Source organism: Podarcis melisellensis (assembly GCF_964234715.1).
Source record: "Podarcis melisellensis genome assembly, chromosome: 10".
Lineage (NCBI taxonomy): Eukaryota > Metazoa > Chordata > Lepidosauria > Squamata > Lacertidae > Podarcis > Podarcis melisellensis.
Genome location: NC_138542.1, coordinates 42,410,440 through 42,433,572, shown reverse-complemented (window position 1 = coordinate 42,433,572; position 23,133 = coordinate 42,410,440). Strand labels below are relative to the sequence as shown.

Sequence of the window (23,133 nt, the reverse complement as noted above, 5' to 3'; positions counted from 1 at the left end):
CCTTGTGCTGCGTTGTCCTGGACACCGGACCTTTGCCTTTGCTCTGGCCTTTTCCACGCGATGAGCTTCCACTGCGCTGCTCTGTCTTGGCCCTGGGATATTTGCATTCCCTCTTCATATGGCCTAGACGTCCACACGAGTAGCATTTCACTGCCTTCAAAGCTTTGGCGCCATCTGGTGGTTCCACTGCACTATGGGATGACGACTGTGAAGTCTCCCCCTTGTTGATGCAGCTAGCACCGCGGCGATCCGCTTCATTCAATATCACGGCAGTAACATAGTCCACTGTCAGCTGAGCAGTTGGCTGTACAGCAATCTGAGTCGCAACAGACTCCCAACCTGAACCCAAAGATTGTAGTATGATGAAGGAATACACAGCCTCTGGAAAGTTGAGTCCTCTCTGTTGCAGCTCATGTCTCAGATTCTGCATCTCCATCAGATGTATACGCACATCTCCACCTTCAGCAAGAGCCATATTATGCAGCTTGTTAAAGTAAAACATAGTGGATCCAGCTTCTGTCCTAAAGTGAGCCTCTCTCAAAGCGTCCCAAATTTCTCTGGCTGCGGTCTTATCACGCAATAGACAGAGCTCTTCTGGGGATACTATCAATGTAAGAGTTCCCCTTGCCTTGGAATCCATAGCTTTCCATTCATCTGTAACTGGAGCTGGGGGGGTTTCTGAAATTACCTTAAACAGACCCTCTTTCCGCAGAATAGCCTCTGCATACAGAACCCAGTCCGTATAGTTTTTCTTATTGAGCTTAGGAACCCCACAAGCATCCTGAAGGGCCATCATGACTCTGGCATTCGCCTTTTGCGTCATTTCTGCTGCATTAAATCAGACTGCTTTATACAAGCTGTGTCTGTGTACAGCTGCTTCAATCCAAAGGCAAATTCTAAACAGCCTCTGTAAAAGTTACTTTCGATTTCCCCCAGCATAGGAAATTGTTGCTTTTAGCCATTTGCCTGTGCCACGGCAAAAACCGGCTATTAAAAGTTCAAAATCCAGCCATAAAGCCATTAATTAGAAGCTGGCAGGCTGCCCGGAGCAGTAGCACATACCTTCATCAATCATCTTGACGCGCAGAGCAGATACCGTGCGTTCCGTCCCTCTGCTGCTGTTCCGATACTTTGCCGGCACTTCGTTTCTTGCTCCTTTGTTCCTTTGCCAGGAGCCCGACTTCTGGAGTCCATTCTCAAAACACTGCGTTTTTCTGGGCCCGGAACCAAATGTTGGAGATAAGCAGTGTCCAGTGCACAGCGGAATGATGAGAAGTATGAGCCAACATGCTCTATACTACTTTATTTACAGTTCAAAGCTGGTAAGTTACAGAAAAACATTTTCCCTCTGCCGGAGCAGAGAAAGCGTCATCTCTCCTCTAAAGCACGGAGAGAATCACAAACTGAAACTGCAAAGAACAGTGAAAAACAGGAAACCAGTGTACGTCACATCCAGTCTCCGTTCCCGTGAGAAACCCAACAGTGCATTTACTGTGGAATGTAAACAACCTGTCTCGTGACAAGCACTTCGCTGCACAGAGAAGAAAGCAGAAACCAACAGAGATGTGGTCCTTGAGGTATTGCAGTTTGGAGCTGTTTAAGGCTTTATAGATCAAAACCAGCACTTTGAATTGGGCCCGGAAACTAATTGGCAACCAGTGCAGTCAAGCTAGGATGGACATTATATGCTCAAACCATTTTGCCCCAGTGAGCAACCTGGCTGCTTAATTCTGCACCAGCTGAAGTTTCCAAACTGTTTTCAGAGGCATCCCCTCATATAACACATATCAGTAATCTAATCCAGAGGTCACCAGAGCACAGATGACAGAAGTTAAGCAATCTCTGTCCAGATAAGGGTGCAGTTGAACCGCCAGCCAAAGCTCCATGCTACTAAGTCCACCTGAGCCTCAAGAGACAGCAGTGGACCTAGAAGTACCCCCCACTGTGTATCCACACCTTCAGAGGGAGTGTAACCCCCTCAGGAACAGCCAAACTCCCATCCATCTGGCCTAGGGAACCACTCACTTACAGTGCCTCAGTCTTATGTGGATTGCGCTTCAGTTTAATGGTTCTCATCCAGTCCATTACTGAGGTAAGACCATAGCCTTAGCGAAGACACTAGATGTTTGAATTACAGTATTATCGGTCTGTCTTTCTGATCAACATATGTCCAAGAAGCTTACAATAAATCTAATAATAAACCACAGAATTCACTTTATGTATACAATTAAATATACAGGATCAAGAACAACATGAAACAGCCTTTAAACAGCTGGTAAAAAATATTTTATTCAGGCCAGACTCCCAAATGCCTGCTGAAGTAAATCAAACTCGTCTAATGAATTTTCTGGGAAGAAATTTCTATTACTGAAGTGCCACCACTCCACCACTAAAAAGCTCTTGCTCTATGTCCCAGTCAGAGTATGGACACATTGAACAAGAGGCCTCTGAGAACTGTAGTCCAAGTTGTTGTCGTACAGTACATGACTGAATTTGTAGCAAATGTGGATACTGCTATTTTGTGACAGATTGCTGCCTGTCTAGCAAAAGAATGAGGGGAAATGGAAGACATTATTTTCTGGTTAACACAAGCCTGGAGGAGTGGAACAGAATGACAGAGGCAGATTTAGGGGAGTGCCCCTGGTTTACTCGCACTGGGCACCGAGCCAAGAGAGTGCCACAGGGGGTGCTGCAACAATGACAAAAAATGGAAGGTGAGAGGCAGGGGTGTGCCGAATTTTGGTGTTGCACAGGGTGCCACTGAAATTTTAAAGCCCAAAGTCCGCCGCTGAAGAACAAGGAGATACATGGAATGGAGCAGAAGGTGAGTCTCTTATCACACAACAAATAGATTTAAAATGGGATATATGACCATGATTCCCTGTGGGATGGTTCCATGGGTTATGGCTGGGGTGATGGTTTTGGGGATATATAGCTCGGCAGAGCATTTGAAAGCAGCTCTGATATGTTTTGTTTGCTGCTGTTTTTCTAAGTTGTGTGTGTGTTTGTTTGACGGAACAATGCCGTCAGAGTCATGAAGTGTGCTGGATCAGCAACCCAAAAGCAGGAAGAATTTGTAGGTGGTTGGCTCTGTACCACATACAGTTCAGGCATACTATGTTTAAAGTGGGCAATATGGGGACCCCTCCCATATATACAATTATAGAGCTACATTAAGAGCTTTGCACCAGACTCATGACCAGATGTGTTGGGGTTTTTAATTTTTTAAGCAGAACATGACCTGTGAATGGAATGGAACAAGCAACCCAGGCATGTCCCAACCCTAACAGCACAGGAGTATCCCAACCCTAATAGGAAGATATTACAGACACCATTTCCAGAAGGAATAATACATCCACATACATGTGTTGAATGTATTTTGTGGTCACTGACTCTTAAATGGGTGTATGATTTCCATACGTCCCATTTATTGTGTTCTAAATGCTGTACTTTTCAAGATTGTAAGTGGACAGTGTCAGATTCATATGGAACTAAGGGGGACACATATGAAGATTTCTTTTAAGTCTGTTCATATATCACCATTGATTTGGGGAAAACAGTGAAATAATGTTGTTTCTTTGTTTTGGTGAATTGCAGAACATATGAAAGAAGTGATAGAAGTCATCAGGTGACAGATTGAAATGGACTTTCCTCCCACAATGCACAACTATGATACTTGGGAGAGTATTTACAATGAGAAGATGTCTACTACCAAGCTCTGCATTAGCTTGGTTCTGCATTCATGAACTAAACAACTGCCTGGATTTAATTTCTAATTCCTAAATGGAATTACTTCAGCCATGGAAACCATGGTACTACAGTACCAGAGAAGCTTTCCTGACAGGAGTCATGGCTTTGTTTGCAGTTGTATTTGTTATCGTTTTGCTTCCCTTCTGATGTTAAAAAGCATGGGTACTATCCAATGTTAATCATACTGAAAGTCGACCCACAGAGAGCAAAGGACCTAAGTCCATTATTTAATGTCTACTCTAAGTATGACTTAATTGCCTATTACCCCATTCTTCTCACTTTTTATTTCAATTTTTTGTAAAAGTATTGTTATTGTTTAAATTATAGCGAAGTGTGTTTGTATTAATATTTATTTAATTAAATGTATATAATTACATTTTGCTACATTATTCTATATTATTATATGGAAATATTACAATATTTTCTGTTACACTATTCATATTTTAGGAAGCATTAATAAAAGGCACATTTTTCTACCAAGTAAATTAAAAGCAAGAATAATGTTCTGTTTTGGTTTCTCTTTGTGGGATGCTTTCACAAATGTGCATCTTAAAATCACAAGTTACCCTCGACATCATGGGTTGTTGTTTTTTTTAATTCACACTACTTCCCTTTTAAAATTTCTCCTCCCCTAGTTACCAACTTCCCCCCTTCAAATAATGCCAACAAGCATTTACTACCAAACAGTTATCATACATGGTAATAGCAAGCTAATTCTGTAAATACCTATTTTGTCAAACAACCCACAAACGAGGAAGGTATCAGCAAAATCCTAAATTTTTCAGAATTCCTTTCACCAGTGGACACTGGAGGAGACCTTCTAGCATATATATTGGGATAAGCCTTATATATAAGGGCTTATATATAAGGGATATATCTGCATATATATAAGGGATACTACTTAACACATTTGCAGAACAGTTAAAAACATGAGAATTCATCCCACTAGTACAACATCATGTTCCTTGGTGGGAGCTACTAGCACATAAGTGGGCATAACAGCACTATTTGCATCTGGTTTGTGGAAGCAAATCAAAGAAGCCACAAATACACAAATATCCTAATAGAGAAAGTACAGAAAATAATTGCTTGGCTAGGTGATCCATCTACTAGTTAACAAGTTGCTTGCATGCACACTAATCTTCATTTTGAATTTGACTGACTCCCAATGCAGAACAATTAATTTGAAGTGAAACAGTCTTTAAGTTACAGGTTTTTAAAAGTATAAGCATGCAAAAAGTAATTATTTTAACCTGCCAAGATTGACCTTGTCCTTGAACCGCTTTGGATGTTTTTTTAAAAAATCATGTATACTTTTTCTTTTAGGATTTTCAACTGGGATTGGTGTACAAATGTGTGGTCATGAAAAACAGTCTTGTTTTATAAATCATGAGTTTCACAGCAGTAATTAAGAGTTTAAGGGGAGGGGGTTAAGAATAAACAGCTTCTTGTATGTGCCTAAAAAGCATCTCCTTGGGATGCTTAAACTACTAACATGACCATGCAGCACCTTGTTTACTATACTAAGTCAGAGAACCGTTTATGGAGAAATGGTGATCATATTCAGATATCAGTTAAGCATTACCAACTGGCCCAGTTGGTATTTTGAACCATGTAATTATGAATGTTAGCATCATGTTTGTGTTCTGAGGACTGAGTCTCACTGAATTTATTGGAATGTACTCTTTGGTTAAGAAAAATGCATATGATTTTGTTATATTCACACACAATCAGTGTCCCGTTCTATAGTTTATAGTGATAATTAATAAGTTAACAAGTTATGAGATAATTTCTAGTAAGTTAAACTATTTAATTATTGTATTTAATTTCTTTCCAGACAGAAAAAGGGAGTGCACTGCATGAAGCAGCTTTGTTTGGAAAAGTGGATGTGGTACGCATTCTGCTGGAAACAGGTAAATCATAATTGTTCTCCAAATGAGTTGTAAATAATCTCACACTTTCCTAATTTTAAACCATGTTATTTAGTCTTATCTGGTTGCTGTTTCTTGCTGAATACCAGTACGGTTCTTGTGGAACAAACTGTGTTTCCAATTGCCATGTGTCAGACAGACAATGTAGTTGAACTAAGAATGTTTAATGTCCTTGGAGTATGTCTACTGATGTTAAGGCAAATGAATAGCTACCTCTCCTCTCAGAGTAACCCATAAATGAAGCTGTTCTGCCAGGCATTCTGTAGCAAAGGCTATTTTGTTTTGTGGTGAAAAAATTAAAAAAGAACAGTTTTCAGATTTCTGTAGCCATTTGACTTTTATGTAGTCCATAAACTACATATATGAGATTTAGGATACTAATTAGTACATTTTAACAGCTTGTATTGATATCCAACATGCCATCAAATAGCCTTACATTAAATTACTGGTCTTGATGTTTTGCATTTATGCTGAAAAATATTTTATCTAATAAGTTTAATCTTTAATTGTACATACACAATTTCTATTTTAGGAATTGATGCCAACATAAAAGACAGTTTAGGTAGAACTGTTTTAGATATTCTCAAAGAACACCCATCACAACAATCACTCCAAATCGCTGCATTACTTCAAGGTAAGTTCTGTATATATAATGTGTATAAGATATGATTAAATAAATATATGCATTATATAGGAATGTATAAATATAAAATTTGTATGTACAAAATATATGAGATTTTTTGCAAAGTCCTTTGGTTATATGTATTATAGTATATTCTAATATTTCATGTCTAATCATGCCTTTACCAAAATGTTCACTTACTGTAATATAAAAATGGGGTATCTTTATAGGCTTGGTTTCCAAAATTTCTACTTCCTATTTTAAGAGGCAATTCAATGGCACTTAATTTTTATCATTTTCAGATGCAATACAGCACTCTTTGCACTCTTGTTTATCTTTGGGAGTGCTGATTGCTCATAGATGATACCAGTTGCGTGTTGAGATCCCGAAACCACCCCCTTGTCGATGAATGAGACACAAGGACACAGATATTAGGTTAATGTTATTGGGCAAATTTTGGCCACAACTTTATTGGTTACAGAATGTGAGCAGTATTGGCTTAGGCATTGGAATTGACCTGGCTATATCTGACTCCAGCCTGTCACACAGGGAGTCCGGTAAGGGTCAACCACCGATAGGAGGAGCCCTGTTGATGCAAACCAACTTGAGCTCCCCCAGGGTTCCCGACGGGGTCGTGGCATGCCCCTAGCCCAAGCCCTAGACTTCGGACAAGATCTACACCCCCAGATTCCTTTAACGGAATACACTTAAGCTTGGAGGGGCAGGTGATGGCCATACCTCTGCTCCCCCATCATAAGATTAACCAATGCCTAACTGCCAAACCTTACAAAGTTGTGACGATTGCTATGAGGTAGGCGAAAACCAAATAGCCCATGCCAATCTGCCAAGTGGAAAAATTCCTACCAGGCCCCTCAGCGGCAACCAACCACGGTCCATAGCAAGACCAAAGTAGAAACCTGCAAATTAGGGAGGGCAGGAGATTGAGGAAGCTCTCCAGCTCTTGCCTCTGTTTAAATGGGGCCCAGCCACGCCTCCCCAGCCAGTGGATTATCTGTGGGAGTGCTGATTGCCTGTAGATGATACCAGTTGATAAGCTGGTGTTGCATCGTATAATCAACTTTACATTTAAGAGATAATTTAACTGGATATATGTGTTACTGGGTATGATGAAATGTTTCTGTGTGACCATGCTCTTAAAAAGTAATATATATATATATATAATAAATGATGTAGATGATATTGTTGAAATGTGGCATCCTTTTATAAAATACTTCGCTGGTAACCCTGAAGAATGGATTTTGTTTTGTATCTTTTTACTTTTAAAAAAATTGCTATATATTGAAAATTAATGAATATAGATATAATGAAGTATCTTACTGATATAATATTGGATTTAACAAAGTGAACCCAAATGCAGATGAGCATGGAACTTTGAAAATATAGAAGGACTTGGATGAGTAAGATTACATTGACATTTCTGCTCAGACTAAGAATGAGGCACAATATATTCTAAGTCTTTGGACTATGCTGCTGTAATCAGAACAGAAAATTGATGCTTTTGAATTTGCTTTGAAAGGGAAAATAATTATTTATACAACTTTTGAATTAGACTTTCAAATATTGAGCTGTTTTGCTCCACTGTTATGCTCCAATTAATTTGCCTTTCTTCTTTTTCCTTTGTATGTCATGATAGCAACTCATTCTTACCATTATTTATTTTAAAGCCTGCCACTCTGTCATATTCTTGCAAAATTTATAGAACTCCTGTGCTGATGTATTTACATATGTTGTATAAATGATTATATCATCTGCAACTATCCGTATAAGTTCCTTCTTCTGAATTACTATTCCTTTAATTCCATTTGACTGTCAAATTGCTAGAAGGGTTTGAGTTATATTACAAATAGGCTGGCAGAGGACTCCCATGTCTTGTCCCTCTACTAAGTTGAAAATTCTTAGCTTTACTGTTAATGATCAGTGATGTGTTTTAACTCAGAATAAATTATATAAATCCATCTACCAAAATGCTTAGCTGGATGGGGGGCAGGTATTTATTATGCTGCTAAATTACTCTATTGACAACACTCAATTTTCAGAAAATGCATTATAAAAGTTTCCTTTTTTTACTAGATTTTTACTGGTATTTTTATAGATGCTAAAACTGGCATGGGCCACATAATATTGGGCTCATTTTCTATCTTTTTATTACATAGAGCTGCCACATATACAAAGCATCCACCCAATGCCAAATTAGATTTGAAGAACAGCTAAGTTAATATGTGAGAGATTTTCTAAAGCTGTCTCAATAGTCCCTTGAAATCCAGCTGAGCCTGCTTGTATGCCATCCATGGCTGCATTCCCTCGCATTTCCTGTCTTGAAAGAAGGCAGCTGTGTTTCACTAATCGCAATGCCTGTGTTAAGTCTGCCCTTCATTTCTTGCATATTCTCTGATTGCCTTGTTTTACAGCTGAGTTTCTCACCATTTCAATGAGCGTGTAATCTGGCGGGTATACCACTCCTTCCAGAGCCTAATCTTTTAAATGAAGAGAAACTTATTAATTTGTGAAGAAAGAAGTGATTAAATGATCCTAGATAGTTTTAGTGGAAGCTCTATCCTACTCTCTGTACCTTGCTTCACACTGCTTGTGCTTAAATGCTATAACAAAGTTATGTATGTAGCACAGATAGTCACTTAGCATTTTCTGTGTCTTGTGTGATACAGATTGTTAGGCCTTTGCCTAAGGATAACCATGAAAAAATTTATACAATGTGACAAAAATGGGGCAAACTGGAACAGATACACCCACTCACACCACAGCTGTGTTTTCGCTGCCTAGGGCATTGCTGCCCATAACTTCCCCATAGGAAAACAAAGCCTCTTATTACCTTTTGGGAAAGGCCCTTTTTCTCTTTGGTGTGCCACCATTATTAGAAGGACTGAGACAGAAAACAGGAGACAGAAGGAATGCTTTTTTGTTTCCTGTGTCTCTTAAGATTTTCTAGTAACCGCATCATACTTTATTGGGAGTATGTTTCACTGATCTCAGTGGAATTTATACCTGAGTAAACATGCATAGGATTAGGTTGCATGTCTTAAGACATCCCATTTTAATATCCTATAATACTTCAAAACACACACACACATGTTGCATTAGGATAAATGAGGGAAATTCAAAAATAAGTAAATTAGATTAATTTAAGTATGGTATATTTACTTACCTGTTTATTTTTTACTACAGAATACATAGAAACAGGAAATGCCACAGTTGCAGAGGAACCAATAGAGGAATGTCCAGTGACAAATCATCAATCCTGTGTTTTGTCTCCAGAGGTTTCTCCTACGCAAACAAATAAAAGTAAATACTTTCTAAGAATTATTCCATAATAAAGTATGTTACAGAACTATTAAGAAGCACAGTCATTGTGAAATTTTACTTCTCATCTAGATGAACAGTTCTGTAGTGTCAATGAAAGTCAAATATATTCTAACTAACTCGCTTACTTTGAATGTGTTAAAGCATGGAAATGTGATAATCAATATTTCTTTATGTTCTACCAGGAGCACTCCATATGTTGGAGGCTAGTCAAATAGCTGACTTGTACAGGTTGTTGTCTGGCAAAAATTCAGACCCATCTTTACTCTTTAGAAAGTCAGTCATCATTAGTGTGGTTATTTCCTTGGCTTCTTGCAGCCCTTTACTGTCAAACAATCCAATAACCTTTTGCTACAAGTTATAATTTGTAGCACTCAATTTCCCTTTCCACACCCTGCTTTACCTTAAACACCTCTTGCTGTCAATTGCCTTATTAGCAGGGGGAGAGCAGCTTGGTGAGGATCCAGGTTTGGTTTTGGTGTAGTGCATCAATCTCTTCCTGTGCAGCATCCTTCCACAGATGAGCACCAGTGGCTGGTATCTGCTCAGTCTCTTCCCAGGTGGAAGGTTCTAGGGGTTGTATCTTGTGAGGTAGGACAGTCGTGGAGCTGGAATACGTTTGTTGGGTCTCATTGAGCACCTGACAATCTGGCTGTGAAACTTCATCCATCTCCTCATCACTCTTTAAGGCAGGGATCTTGTCATCAGTCTCCTCCCCTCTGGTTGCACTGCTTATTGGAATCTGCAGATGTGGACTACAGCCGTAACTCTTGTTATGTCAGTCTCCGGTTGCGTTTTTTCAGGATATGAACGCGGCAAACCCGGAAGTGTATACTTCCGGGATTCGCTGCATGCACATGCACAGAAGCACTCTGTGCACCTCGTGTGAGCGCGGAAGCAATCTATTGCGCTGCACCTGTGCGCAGAAGCGGCGCTCTAGTTGTGGACTTTTCGGGGTGCGAACGGCACTCCGGAACGGATCAAGTCCGTAACTAGAGGTACCATACCATACAGAGGTATTATACATCAATTCATGCCTTGGTTTTCTTCCTCTGACTCATCTGAAAAGTCTGCCACCATTGCTTTCTTGTCAGCTTTCCTGTGTTCATCAAAATGAACCACATGTCTTGTGCTAACTTTCCCAGTACTCAATTCTATTACTTTGTATCCTTTGCTTTCTGGAGCATAGCCAATCTGGATAGTCTCTTTTGCTCTGGAATCTAACTTGTGGTACAGAGACATAGACAGTACTGCCAAACACACACATGTGTGTGACAGGTTAGGTACTCTTCAGTGCAAAAGTTCAAAAGGTGTATGTGTTGTTTCCTTGGTTGGCAGTTTGTTTTGGAGATATATTGCAGTGGCTGCTGCATCTCCACATGTGCATTTGGGAAGACCAGAGTCATTCAGCATGCACCTAGCAATTTCCAGATCTAAACTTTCTAACACGCCTCTCTTGTTTTATGCCTTCCTTACTCAGGAGAGTTTTAATGTGGTGCTAATTTAAAAAAAAAAAAACAAAACAAAAAACTGAGTACATCAGTGATGGGAATGTACTTTTGATCTGGAGGTTATACTTGTGGTTCCGGAGGCGGCGCGAACGGCAATGGCGGTCCTCTTCCACTTGTGAAGGGGAAGCTCCACGGAAAAGGGTCATCCGCTACGGCGAAGCGGAGACCCACTTTGGAAACCCACAGGCAGCAAGAGCCTGCGGTCTTGAGGCTCGGTGGGCGCCAGAAGCGACCCCCAAATCGTTGAAGGAACCCCGTAAGGGGCTCCGGAGCGTGGAGGGGGTAGCGGCGCTGTGAGCCGTTTCGCGCGCCGAGGAGTGAAGCCGCGCTGCTGCTGCCGGTGAGCGCTGACCTTTTTTCCTGCAAACTACTGATTCGGAAGAAAGTTACAACCCGTGAGTAAAGACTGACTATTAAAAATTTGGGGCTAAAATAACGAATTTGGCTGAAAGCGGAGAGACGTGGAAACAGGAAGTCCGTCTTCCGCTGCTATTGAACTTGAAAGCAAAGAGCTGGAGGAGTGGAGGCGTAGAACAGATCTCTTCTAAATGACAGATTTGAGCACCCATTGAACTTCTTAAACAAAGTAAGGATTAAAGTTAATGATTTTGCCCTTTATCTGAGCTGTGGCACCATTTTTCTATTGGAACTACAAGTTAAATGAGAGACCCAGGGATTGGAGCTGCCTGAGAGACTGAGAGACTGTCAGTTTGGCAGACTTGGCTATTGTGTATCAGAGCCTGCATTTACCTGAAACTTTGAAACATCATTTGCAACACCAGTGTGCACTGCTAGAAACAATGTGGCTGCCAACATTGACTCTGCTTAATATCTGCTATTGAAGGTTCCTGGATATAAAATTAGATTTTTAATTTTAATAGAATTTGATTCTTCCCTAAAGACATTTTATGCTCCCTCTAGAGGATTGGGGACTTATAACAGCGACATCACTTTACTTTCTCTTTCTCTTCCTCCGGCTTTGGATTTTTCTCTGGTTTCTGTTTTCCCATGGGAACAACTCAGCTTGACCTTGACTCATAGATAATACTGGAATGAGTGGCACAAGAAGAAGGAGAACAGCTAAACAAACAACTATAACAACTTTAACCTCAGCATTGCAGACACGTAGATCATCTGTACCGACTTTGCCTTCAGAGGAAGAAGCAGCCTCACTGCCACAGGCAAGGGAGGGAGAAACTGAGCAACTACAACTAGAGGACATGGCCTCAGGAACATCTGCTACTATCTTAGAGAAGATTTTTGAAAAATTGGAGTCTTTGGAAAAGAAGGTTGATGAGCAAACAGCTAAAATTGATCAGAACACAGAAAGTTTAAACAGATTAACAGGACAAGTAGCACAGAACGTACAAGCTATTGGAGAGTTGAAGGAGGCCACAGTAGAGAATCGGAAATTGGCTGAGGACACTAGTCAAAAGCTTGAAAATTTAGAACAAGAGGTAAGACCACTCGGCAAACAAGTAAGTGAACACCAGACCTATCTTTCTATGATAGAACTGCAGAATCGGGAGAGTAACCTTAGGATCAGGTCGGTACCAGAGGCAGAAGAAAGCAACCTAGCTGAGTTCCTGACTAAAGAATTTTCCAAATTTTGGAATTTGGAGGAAAAGGATTTTAAAATTGTTTCAGCTTTTAGGCTTGGAAGGCTTGCAAGGAAGGAGAAGCCCAGAGACTGTTTGATAACATTGAGATCAAAGGAGGAAAGGGACAAGATTTTGGGCCTACATTACGGGAAGTCATTGGACATTCTGGACAGAAGAATTGAAATTTACAAAGACATTCCTAAACAGCTGTTGGACCTTAGATCCGCCTATTCTGAACTAGCTAGACTACTAAGGTGCAACTCAATTGTTTTTAGGTGGGAATTTCCCCAAGGACTTTCCTTTACCTTCAGAGGGAAGAAAGTTAAAATTAGAACACTGGAAGAGAGAGATAAATTTTTGTCCACATACGAAGAGGACCTTCAAAAAGGAATTGACTCCCCCTTTGGGCCTGGAGCATTGGCGGTACCTACACCTTCGAAACCCGAAGATCCATCGAACAAAGTACCACCCCCAGAAAAATAACCAGATTTATTCAGGATGTCTCTGCAACTTTTGAGCTGGAACATTAATGGCTGTAACATTCCAGAAAAAAGGAAAAAAATATTTCACATATTGAAAAAAGAACAATTGGACATTATTTGCTTGCAAGAAACACACGTGACTAGGCTCCACAGAAAAGTATTAATAAACAAAAGACTTGGTCAAGAATTTATCTCTTCGGACAAAGTAAAGAAAAGAGGGGTGGTGATATACGCAAAAGAGAGCCTGTCACCTAAATTCCTATTCAAAGACGAACATGGAAGAATTTTGGCAATTGAAATACAACACCAAGGAGAGAAGCTTCTGATATTAGGAATCTATGCACCAAATGAAGGGAAATCGGAATTTTATAAGAAGTTGCATGAGACCATGCTGGATTTTCTGGACTATGACAACATCATCATGATGGGAGACATGAATGGGGTTGTTTCAACCAACATGGATAAGTCACAGAATCAAAATGTCACAAAAGACAGCAGACTACCAAAAACCTTTTTTGAAATGACAGACAATATGGATTTGATTGACATCTGGAGGACAAAGAACCCCTTGGGAAGAGAGGGAACATTCTTCTCTGAAGCCCAGCTGACTTGGACAAGAATCGACCAAATTTGGATATCTAGAGGTCTGGCACCTAAGGCATAATGCAATAAAGATGGACATGACACTACTACCAACCGGCTCCTTTAGATGGAAAATGAATGACAACTTATTTAGAGATCAGGAAATCATCAAGAAGGCCCAAAAAGCTTTGAAGGACTATTTTGAGATAAATATGAACACTACTGTGGAAAAAAGAACCATCTGGGACGCAAGCAAAGCGGTGATGAGAGGGTTCCTGATACAACAGAACGCTGTAAAGAAAAGGACACAAAATGAGAAGAAAGACAAGATTTTGGACAAAATAAAAGAATTAGAGAAGAAGTTAAGATCAAATCCGAAATCACAGGCGACTCTGAGAGAAATCAAACTTCATCAAGCACAATATTCTAAACTGATAAACCAGGAAATAGAGTGGAAGGTCAAATTAATGAAACAAAAAACGTTTGAGTCGGCGAACAAATGCGGAAAACTGCTAGCCTGGCAGTTGAAGAGAAGACAAAAATTAAATACAGTTACAGTTCTAAATTAAATACAGTTAAATACAGTTCTAAATGAAGTAATCCACAAGGACCAGGCAGGCTTTCTCCCAGGTAGACATTTGTTTGCTAATACAAGGAACATTATTGATATCTTGGAACTTTTGCAAACAGATATAAATACAAAAGCAGTCTTAATCTTTATAGACGCGGAGAAGGCCTTTGACAGTATTTCCTGGAAATTTATGAAGGGTAATTTAAAAGAAATGGAGGTGGGACTGGGCTTTGAGAATGGGATTGAGGCGATATATTCAGAGCAAAAAGCTAAATTGATAGTTAATAATGTGGTGACTGAAGAGTTTAAAATTGAAAAAGGAACACGACAAGGCTGCCCTATCTCCCCTTTGTTATTTATTTCTGTTCTGGAGGTGCTCCTGAACATGATTAGAGGGGACCGATTGGTGAAAGGAATTCAGGTCGGAGCGAAACAATATAAACTTAAAGCCTTTGCAGATGACCTAGTTTTGACCTTGCAGGAGCCAGAATCTAGTATGAAAAGAGTACTACAATTGATTCAAGACTTTGGTCGGGTGGCGGGATTTAAACTAAACAAACAGAAAACTAAGGTATTGGAAAAGAACTTGACAGATACAGAGTCAGAACGGTTTCAGAGAGAGACAGAATTAAATGTGGTTAAAAAAGTAAAGTACCTAGGGGTAAACATAACAGCAAAAAATCTGAGTCTATTTAAAGATAATTATGAAAAATGTTGGTCAGAAATTAAGAGAGACTTAGATAGTTGGACCAAATTGAAACTTTCTTTGCTAGGCCGAATTGCTGCAATCAAGATGAATGTATTGCCAAAAATGCTGTTTTTATTTCAAACATTACAGATCGTGGACAAGACGGAGTGCTTCCGGAAGTGGCAGAGAGATATTTCTAAGTTTGTCTGGCAGGGCAAAAAGCCCAGAATTAAGTATAAGATATTAACTGATGCAAAAGATAGAGGGGGCTTTGCCCTGCCGGACTTAAAGTTGTATTATGAGGCCGCAGCTTTTTGCTGGCTAAAAGATTGGCTACTTCTGGAAGACACTGATGTATTGGATTTGGAAGGTTTCAACAATGCATTTGGATGGCATGCATACCTATGGTATGATAAGGTTAAGATCAATAAGGCATTTAAGAACCATATTGTCAGAAAAGCAGTGTTTAATGTCTGGACAAAATATAAAGACTTATTGGAAAATAAAACTCCAAGGTGGCTCTCACCTATGGAAGCTAAGGCCCGAAAAACACCCAATATGGAGGCCAATTGGCCAAAATATTGGGAGATACTAGAAAAAGATGGAGATAATTGGAAACTGCAGAGTCAGGAGAAATTGAAGGATAAAGTGCGAGACTGGTTACATTACGCTCAGATTAAAGAAATTTTTTAAAATGACAAGAAGTTAGGGTTCCAGGTGGAGAAATCGAAATTGGAAACAGAACTGTTAGAACCAAAGGCTAAGGTACTTTCTAGAATGTATAACCTGCTGTTAAAATGGAACACTCAAGATGAAATGGTTAAATCTGCTATGATAAGGTGGGCGCAGGACATTGGGTATAACATCATGTTTGAGGACTGGGAAAGGTTGTGGTCTACTGGGTTGAACTTTACTGCATGTAATGCTCTGAAAGAAAATATAATGAAAATGATTTATAGATGGTACATGACCCTAGTCAAACTGGCAAAAATATACCACCTGTCTGATAATAAATGTTGGAAGTGTAAAGAAAGTGAAGGAACATTCTTCCACCTCTGGTGGACATGCCCTAAAGTGAAGGCCTTTTGGGAAATGATATATAATGAATTGAAAAAGGTATTTAAGTATACCTTTGCTAAGAAACCAGAGGCCTTCCTCTTGGGCATTGTCGGCCAAGGGGTGGTAAAGAAGGACCGAACCTTTTTTATGTATGCAACAACAGCAGCAAGGATACTCCTAGCGAAGCACTGGAAAACTCAAGATCTCCCCACACTGGAAGACTGGCAGATGCAACTGATAGACTACATGGAACTGGCCGAGATGACAGGCAGAATTCGAGACCTGGGAGAAGAGAGGACGGAAGAAGACTGGAAGAAATTCAAGATTTATTTACAAAAATATTGTAATTTGACTGAATGTTGAGCAGGTTGCTAAATCATAAATAAACGGGCACCACTAAATTAGATAGAATTAGGAAGACAAGCGAGATTAAGAAAATGTGAACCAATTGGGAACTATTAGATTATAAACTAAATTTATGGGCATAAAACGCAAACAAGATGATAATTTGCTGGAAAATTCTTTTTCTTATGATGTAAATGGGAGCGGGAGATGAGAGGAAGTCCAGAGTAGTTATGAAAATATGTTATGACAGATATTGTATTGTGAACCAACTATGTATTCATATTGAAAAACTTTAATAAATATTTAAAATATATATATATATACTTGTGCTGGCTATGGGGTGAAAGTGTGGGAAGCAGAGCTCATCCACAGCTCAAAAACCCATTTCTGAAACCCAGTGAAAATCAATAAAAAGTATGGTGCTTCTGAACATGTGAAGTTTTCCAAAAGTGAAAATAACACAGCCAATCCTGTCTGAATGAGGGAAAGCGAGTCCTATGTTTAAATCAGGACAGAGAACAAATTTTCATGGTCTTTTGCTAAAGTCCTGACTTCTAGAAGAATGCCCAAGCAGAGTATTTAAATAAGAATTAACTTCTGAGCAGTTTACATGTTTACAGAGAGAGGCCATCAAGTTGCCAACTCTTAATCTATTTCTAAGGTTAGACCATGCTTAACACAACATATTTTATATTATATTTAGACTTGTTTTGCTTGGCTTACTACACTGACAGGTTGTTTTGCTTTCTGTAAAGGTGAAGCTGTGACTGGGGAGTTGTCAAAACTACTGGATGAAATCAAACTGTGCCAAGAAAAGGATTATTCTTTGGAAGAGCTTTGTCATACTGTATCTGACCACTATCTGGACAATGGTAGCAAAGTATCAGAAGAAGAACCAGTGATGAATGAAAGCCAATCCAAATCCAATATAGTAAGTAAGACAGAATATGGCTTAGTATCTGGCTATTAATAAATTGTCTAGTTTACACACACATATATATGCACACACTTCAAATCCCACCACACTTGGCATAATCAAAAATTGTATACTAAAGTAAATAAACTCGGCCCTACAGATGCTTTGAGACTACAATTCCCATCATCCCTGACCACTGGTCCTGTTAGCTAGGGATGATGGGAGTTGTATTCCAAAACATCTGGAGGGCCGAGTTTGCCTATGCCTGGGCTAGCCAATCTGTTAGGTGCCAAGTGCCTCTTGCCTTTCTTGACATTCCTCAGTGCTTTCCAAGACTTTGTGCTTCAGAGATGATCCTGCCCTTTTCCATTTCAGGAGAAGAAAAGAGCTCTAGCAGTGGTGAACACATCTGTGGAAACAGGGGCTTGCTCACTGCTTTGTACAGTTTTCTGGATTGGAGCTAATATATATTAAAGGGGTATGTGGGTATGGATGTGGGTGAAGGCAAGTAGAGTTAAAGTTAGCTAATAGGTAATATTTTATATTATATTTCATTTTTAAAAATGTGTCCTAGTGTGTGATGGGACGATGAGCTGCTTGTGCGTAAAATGCAAGTCCCTCAGAGTTTGATCAGGCTTTCAAACCTCTGCCTGTGACGGAGCCCCTCCAGCATGGCTGCGTCAATCACTAGTAGAATCCGAAAGTGGCTGCTTTCGGAAACGTTTCCAACATAAAAGCTCCTTAACGGAAACACGTCGTCTGGCCTCTCGGCGTGACAGTTTCCGTCGAGGTGTGGGTGTCCCTATAGGAGGTCCTGAGACCTCCCCACTGGTTTCGCTTGAAGCGTCTCTGAGCCATCCCTCCGACTCACTTTCCCTTGGAGTTCTTGCTCGCCCTCTACTGGTTCCCTCTTCCGCTGCTACTGCTCTCTCACCCTCAGTGAGCCTTTGCGCCTCCGGCGCTTTAGATGTCAGTTCCCTGACATCCACCTCCCCTCCAGGGCCCCCTTCACCCCCTCCCGTCTCCTCTCCTACTGGCGGTGAGGAGGTAAAACCCTTGAAAGAACCTCCCTCATCTTCCGACGTCGCGAACACTTCCTTCCACTTGTTGCTGTTCCTACTCTCTAGGTACTCTTCGTCATCAGAGTCCACTCCCTCTTCCAACTCCGTCTCCGCGAACCCTTCCATTTCCTCTTCCTCATCGGTGGTGCCGAAATACTCCCTCCTAAACCTTGCTATCGGCTGAGGTTTCCTCGGGAACCTTTGATGGAACGTTTCTGTTAAAACCTCGTCATTGACTTCCTGCGCACTTACCCAGGTGTTTTCTGACTCCGGTTCCCCTTCCCACGCCACTAAATACTCCACCTGATTTCCCTTCCACCTGGAATCGAGGATTTCCGCTACATGGTTGCGGCGTTCCCTCTCTTCCAAGGCTGGTCCCCTGACGTGCTCCCCTTCACCTCCTCCCCTGTATGGTGACAGTAACGACCTGTGGAACACTGGGTGCAATTTCATGTGATTGGGTAATCGGAGTTTGAAAGCTACCGGGTTGACCTGCTGAATCACCTCAAAGGGTCCCAATCTTCTGGGCCTCAGTTTCTTACAACCCCCTTTGAACGGCAACCCTTGGGTTGACAACCACACTTGATCCCCCACCCTTATGGTTTCACCTTCCCTTCTGTTCTTGTCTGCCTGCTTCTTATATTGTGCCTTAGCCCTTTCTAAGTTGAGCTGGAGCTGCTGATGGATGGCTTCCATCTCTTCTACAAAATGTTCAGCCGCTGGGACGCTCCATCTCTCCCCTCCTTCCCCTGGAAATGCCCTGGGGTGACACCCGTAATTAGCCAAAAAGGGACTCATCCCTGTGGACACATTCTCCGCATTATTGTAGGCAAATTCTGCCAACGCCAACTTTTCGACCCAATCGTTCTCTCTGTCATTGACATAACACCTAAGATATTGTTGAAGAATGCCATTTGCCCTTTCCGCCTGCCCGTTGGTTTCAGGGTGCCGGGCAGTTGAAAAATTGACTTCCACGTGTAACAAGCTCATGAGCTTCCTCCAGAACCTGGAAGTAAATTGTTTGCCTCGATCTGAGATCACCCTCGAGGGAGCCCCGTGCAACCTAAAGATATGTTCCACAAACAACTTCGCCGTTTCTTCCGCTGTGACTGCATGTGAGCATGCTACAAAGTGGCACATCTTAGTTAACAGGTCTACTACTACCATGATGGCTGTTTTCCCCTTGGACCTTGGCAGATCCGTCATAAAATCTATTGATATCGCTTCCCAAGGCCGTTCTGGTGTGGGTAAAGGTTCTAATAACCCTGCCGGCGCCCTTCTTTCCCCTTTGGCTCGCTGACATTGGTCACACCCTCTTACATACTCCCTTACATCTTCCCTCACCTTAGGCCACCAAAATTCCCTGGTAACCAACCACATGGTCTTGTGTTGCCCAAAATGTCCCGCCGTGGGGCTATCATGCAACTGCTTGAGTACTCTCCCCCTCAATTCACCTTCGGGTATATACAGTGCCCCTTTGTAATACAATGCCCCATTTCTTTCCTCAAAACCTCCGGGGCTCTCGCCCTCCCCCCTGAGACCTCTGAGCTTATCCTGGGCATATTCATCATTTTCCGTTTCCTCCACCAGTTCTCGTTGCCCCACCATCGCCGCCCCACACACCCAGCGGTCCTCCGGGATGACATGTCTCTCTTCGATCACCCCCTCCCCTTCCCAATATTCTGGTTTGCGTGAGAGCGCGTCCGCCCTGACGTTTTCTGGGCCTGGCACATAACAAATCTCAAAGTTAAATTTGGAGAATTCCTGTGCCCATCTCACTTGTCGTTGGTTGAGCACTCGAGCTGTTCTCCAATACTCTAAATTTTTGTGGTCGGTGCACACTTGCACCTTGTGTTGTGCCCCAATTAATAAATGTCTCCACCTCCGGAATGCTTCGTGAATGGCAAGTAGTTCCCTGTCATACACCGTGTAATTCCTCTCGGACTTATTCAGCTTCCGCGAGAAGAAGGCACACGGTCTCCACTCCGACGCACTCCTCCCCGGTTGAAGAAGGACCGCCCCTACCGCCCGGTCGGATGCATCTGTTTCCACTCTCATGGGTTTTCGTAAATCCACATGCAGAAGTTGTTCTTCCGAGGCGAAAGCCCTTTTCAGTTCTTCAAAGGCTCGATCCGCCTCTGCCGTCCAAACAAATTTCTTCTTGCTGCTGAGACAGTCGGTGATGGGCGCCGTCAAGTGGGCAAAGTTCTTGATGAACTTCCGATAAAAGTTCCCAAATCCCAAGAATCTTTGCACGTCCTTCTTGGTCTTCGGTGTCTTCCATTCCAGTACCGCTTGGACCTTGCCTGGATCCATGGCCAATCCCTTGTCTGACAAGCGGTACCCCAGGAATTCCACCTCCTTGGTATGAAACTGGCACTTCTCCAGTTTCACCCACAGCTGGTTGGCTTGCAGCCTGCCCAACACTTCTCGAACGTCCCTCACATGCTGTTCCTCATTTTCCGAATACACCAACACGTCGTCTAAAAAGGCCACACAATTCTTGTAGAGCAAAGGTCCCAGAACGTGGTTTATAAAAGCTTGAAAACACGCGGAGCCCCCTTGTAGACCGAAGGGCATAACGAGGTATTCAAAGGCTCCCAACGGGGTAAACATGGTGGTCTTCCATTCATCTCCCTTCCTTATGCGTATCAGATTGTACGCCCCCCGCAGGTCCAGTTTTGTAAAAATCTTTCCCTTCCTTACTCTGGTCAAAATGTCATCAATTCGGGGCATAGGGAAAGCCAGGGGCTCCGACACTGCATTGAGGGCCCTGAAGTCACACACCAGTCTCGGTTTGTCTGTGTTCTTTTTGTCCACAAAGAACACTGGGCTGCCCCCCACCGCTCGGGACTCTCTGATGAAACCTCGCTTCAAGTTTTTGTCAATGAACTCCCTCAGCTCCTGCATCTCCCTGTCTGACATGGCGTACAGCTTGCCTACTGGGAGTTGGGCCCCTGGGAGTAGGTTGATTTGACAGTCAAAGGGTCTATGCGGTGGCAGTTTGTCTGCTTCCCTTTCGCTGAATACGTTGCTCAGATCTGCGTATTGCGGGGGCACCTTCCCTTTGTCCATCACTTCCATCCCCGCTAGGGTGACTCTGTCTCCTCCCGAAACCTTCCCCTCCTTGCAGTGTTCTAGGCAATGCGCTGACCCAAAGGAGACCACCCTCTGATGCCAGCCCACTAGCGGATCGTGTAGCGCCAGCCAGCTCATCCCCAAAATGATGGGCGCTCCTCCCAGGATGGCCACATTAAACGCTATCTGTTCGGTGTGCCTTGCCACTCTCATTATCATCGGGACAGTCTGTTGGCTAACTTCTCCCCCCAACAGCTCTCTGCCGTCAATCGTAGTCACCTGCAAGGGGTTACTTAAAGGGATAGTCTGTATCTGGTGCTCAGCTGCAAACTCCTTACTCATGAAATTACAGGAGCTGCCTGAATCCAAAAGCGCCTTGACCTTTAGTGGGTGTCCGTTTGGCAGTTCTAGTAACACCTCTATCACTAAAGCGGGTCTGGGGGGTTCTGGCATGGGCACTTTCATTGCTCTTTGGCCTGGCTGCTGTGCCCCAACGGTGGCAGCCAGGCGTTGGCTTTTACTTGCTCCTTGCCTTCCTCTTCCTTTCCCCCAACAGCTCCTGCCATCCCTTGCCATTCCTTTCTTTGTGGGCAAACTCTGGCAAAGTGCCCTGGCTGTTGGCAGAGATAACATCTCTTGGCGCTCTTTCCCTCCTTTTTCCGCCCTTCACTGGGATTTGAAACTGCGCGCGCCCGCGCTGTTCCAACTTCCATCGGCTCTGCCGGCGGGAAAGGTGGCTCTGGAATGTCTGGAATGCGGAACTCCCTCCAACGGTCTCCTTTCCCTTCCCGCTTTTCCATAGCCCTCGCCTCCTGGCGCGCTCCTATGGCCAGCGCAGATTTGGTTAACTGGTCCATAGACTCCGCCCTGGGGCCCCGGGAAAGCTCATCTTTGACGGTTGAAGAAAGCCCCTCTTCGAAAAGCATTTGGATGGGCTCCGCCGATAGGTCCCACCCCAATTTGTGAATCAACATGGTAAATTCAGTCCAGTACTCACGGACAGATCTGCTTCCTTGCTGGCAAGCCATTAACTGCCTTCGCACCACCCCCTGCTCAATATCGCTGGAAAACATCAGGTCCATGGCACGAAAAAACTTCCTCGTGTCCTTTAAGATCTCATTATTCGCTGCCATCAGGGGTCTAACCCAATCTTTCGCCCCGGATTCGAGATGGCCAATCACATACGCCACTCGCGATTCCTCATCGGGGAAGTCATCAAACTGCAAGTTTAGAGCGTATTGCATCTCTGTTCTAAAGGCATGATAGTTCCTGGGATCCCCCCCGAATTTCTGCACCAATCCTGGCACCTTTCTGGCGAGCGGGGTGGTTTTCTCCTTTCCCTTTTCTGCATCCTGAGCCCTCCTCTCCTCAAGCCTCGCCGTTTGCAGCGCCAACTGGATCTCCAACGCCCTGTACCTTTCTTCCAGGCTTGGACCTCCTCCAGCTGCTCCTGCTTCCCCGGTTCCGGCTGGATTGCTCATGATGCTTCTCCCTGCACAAGCTGGCTTTCGGAGACTTTCGGATTGCTGTGATGGGACGATGAGCTGCTTGTGCGTAAAATGCAAGTCCCTCAGAGTTTGATCAGGCTTTCAAACCTCTG

At 42.5% G+C, this 23,133-nt stretch overlaps 1 protein-coding gene and 1 long non-coding RNA gene across 7 annotated transcripts in view; both read left to right on the top strand.

The window, feature by feature from the left end:
- The window catches only part of ANKS1B (ankyrin repeat and sterile alpha motif domain containing 1B), a 343,850-nt gene that overhangs the window by 43,196 nt on the left and 277,521 nt on the right, over window positions 1-23,133 (top strand). For all 6 annotated transcript variants that reach the window (XM_081927920.1, XM_081927926.1, XM_081927925.1 and 3 more), the window contains 4 exons: window positions 5,588-5,663; window positions 6,214-6,315; window positions 9,505-9,621; window positions 17,234-17,409. In XM_081927920.1, coding sequence (XP_081784046.1) covers window positions 5,588-5,663; window positions 6,214-6,315; window positions 9,505-9,621; window positions 17,234-17,409 — 471 coding nt within the window. The remainder of the gene's footprint in view (window positions 1-5,587; window positions 5,664-6,213; window positions 6,316-9,504; window positions 9,622-17,233; window positions 17,410-23,133) is intronic.
- LOC309379111 lies at window positions 2,261-4,124 on the top strand. The gene is made up of 2 exons (XR_014172367.1): window positions 2,261-3,080; window positions 3,598-4,124. It is a non-coding gene; the product is annotated as an uncharacterized lncRNA (long non-coding RNA).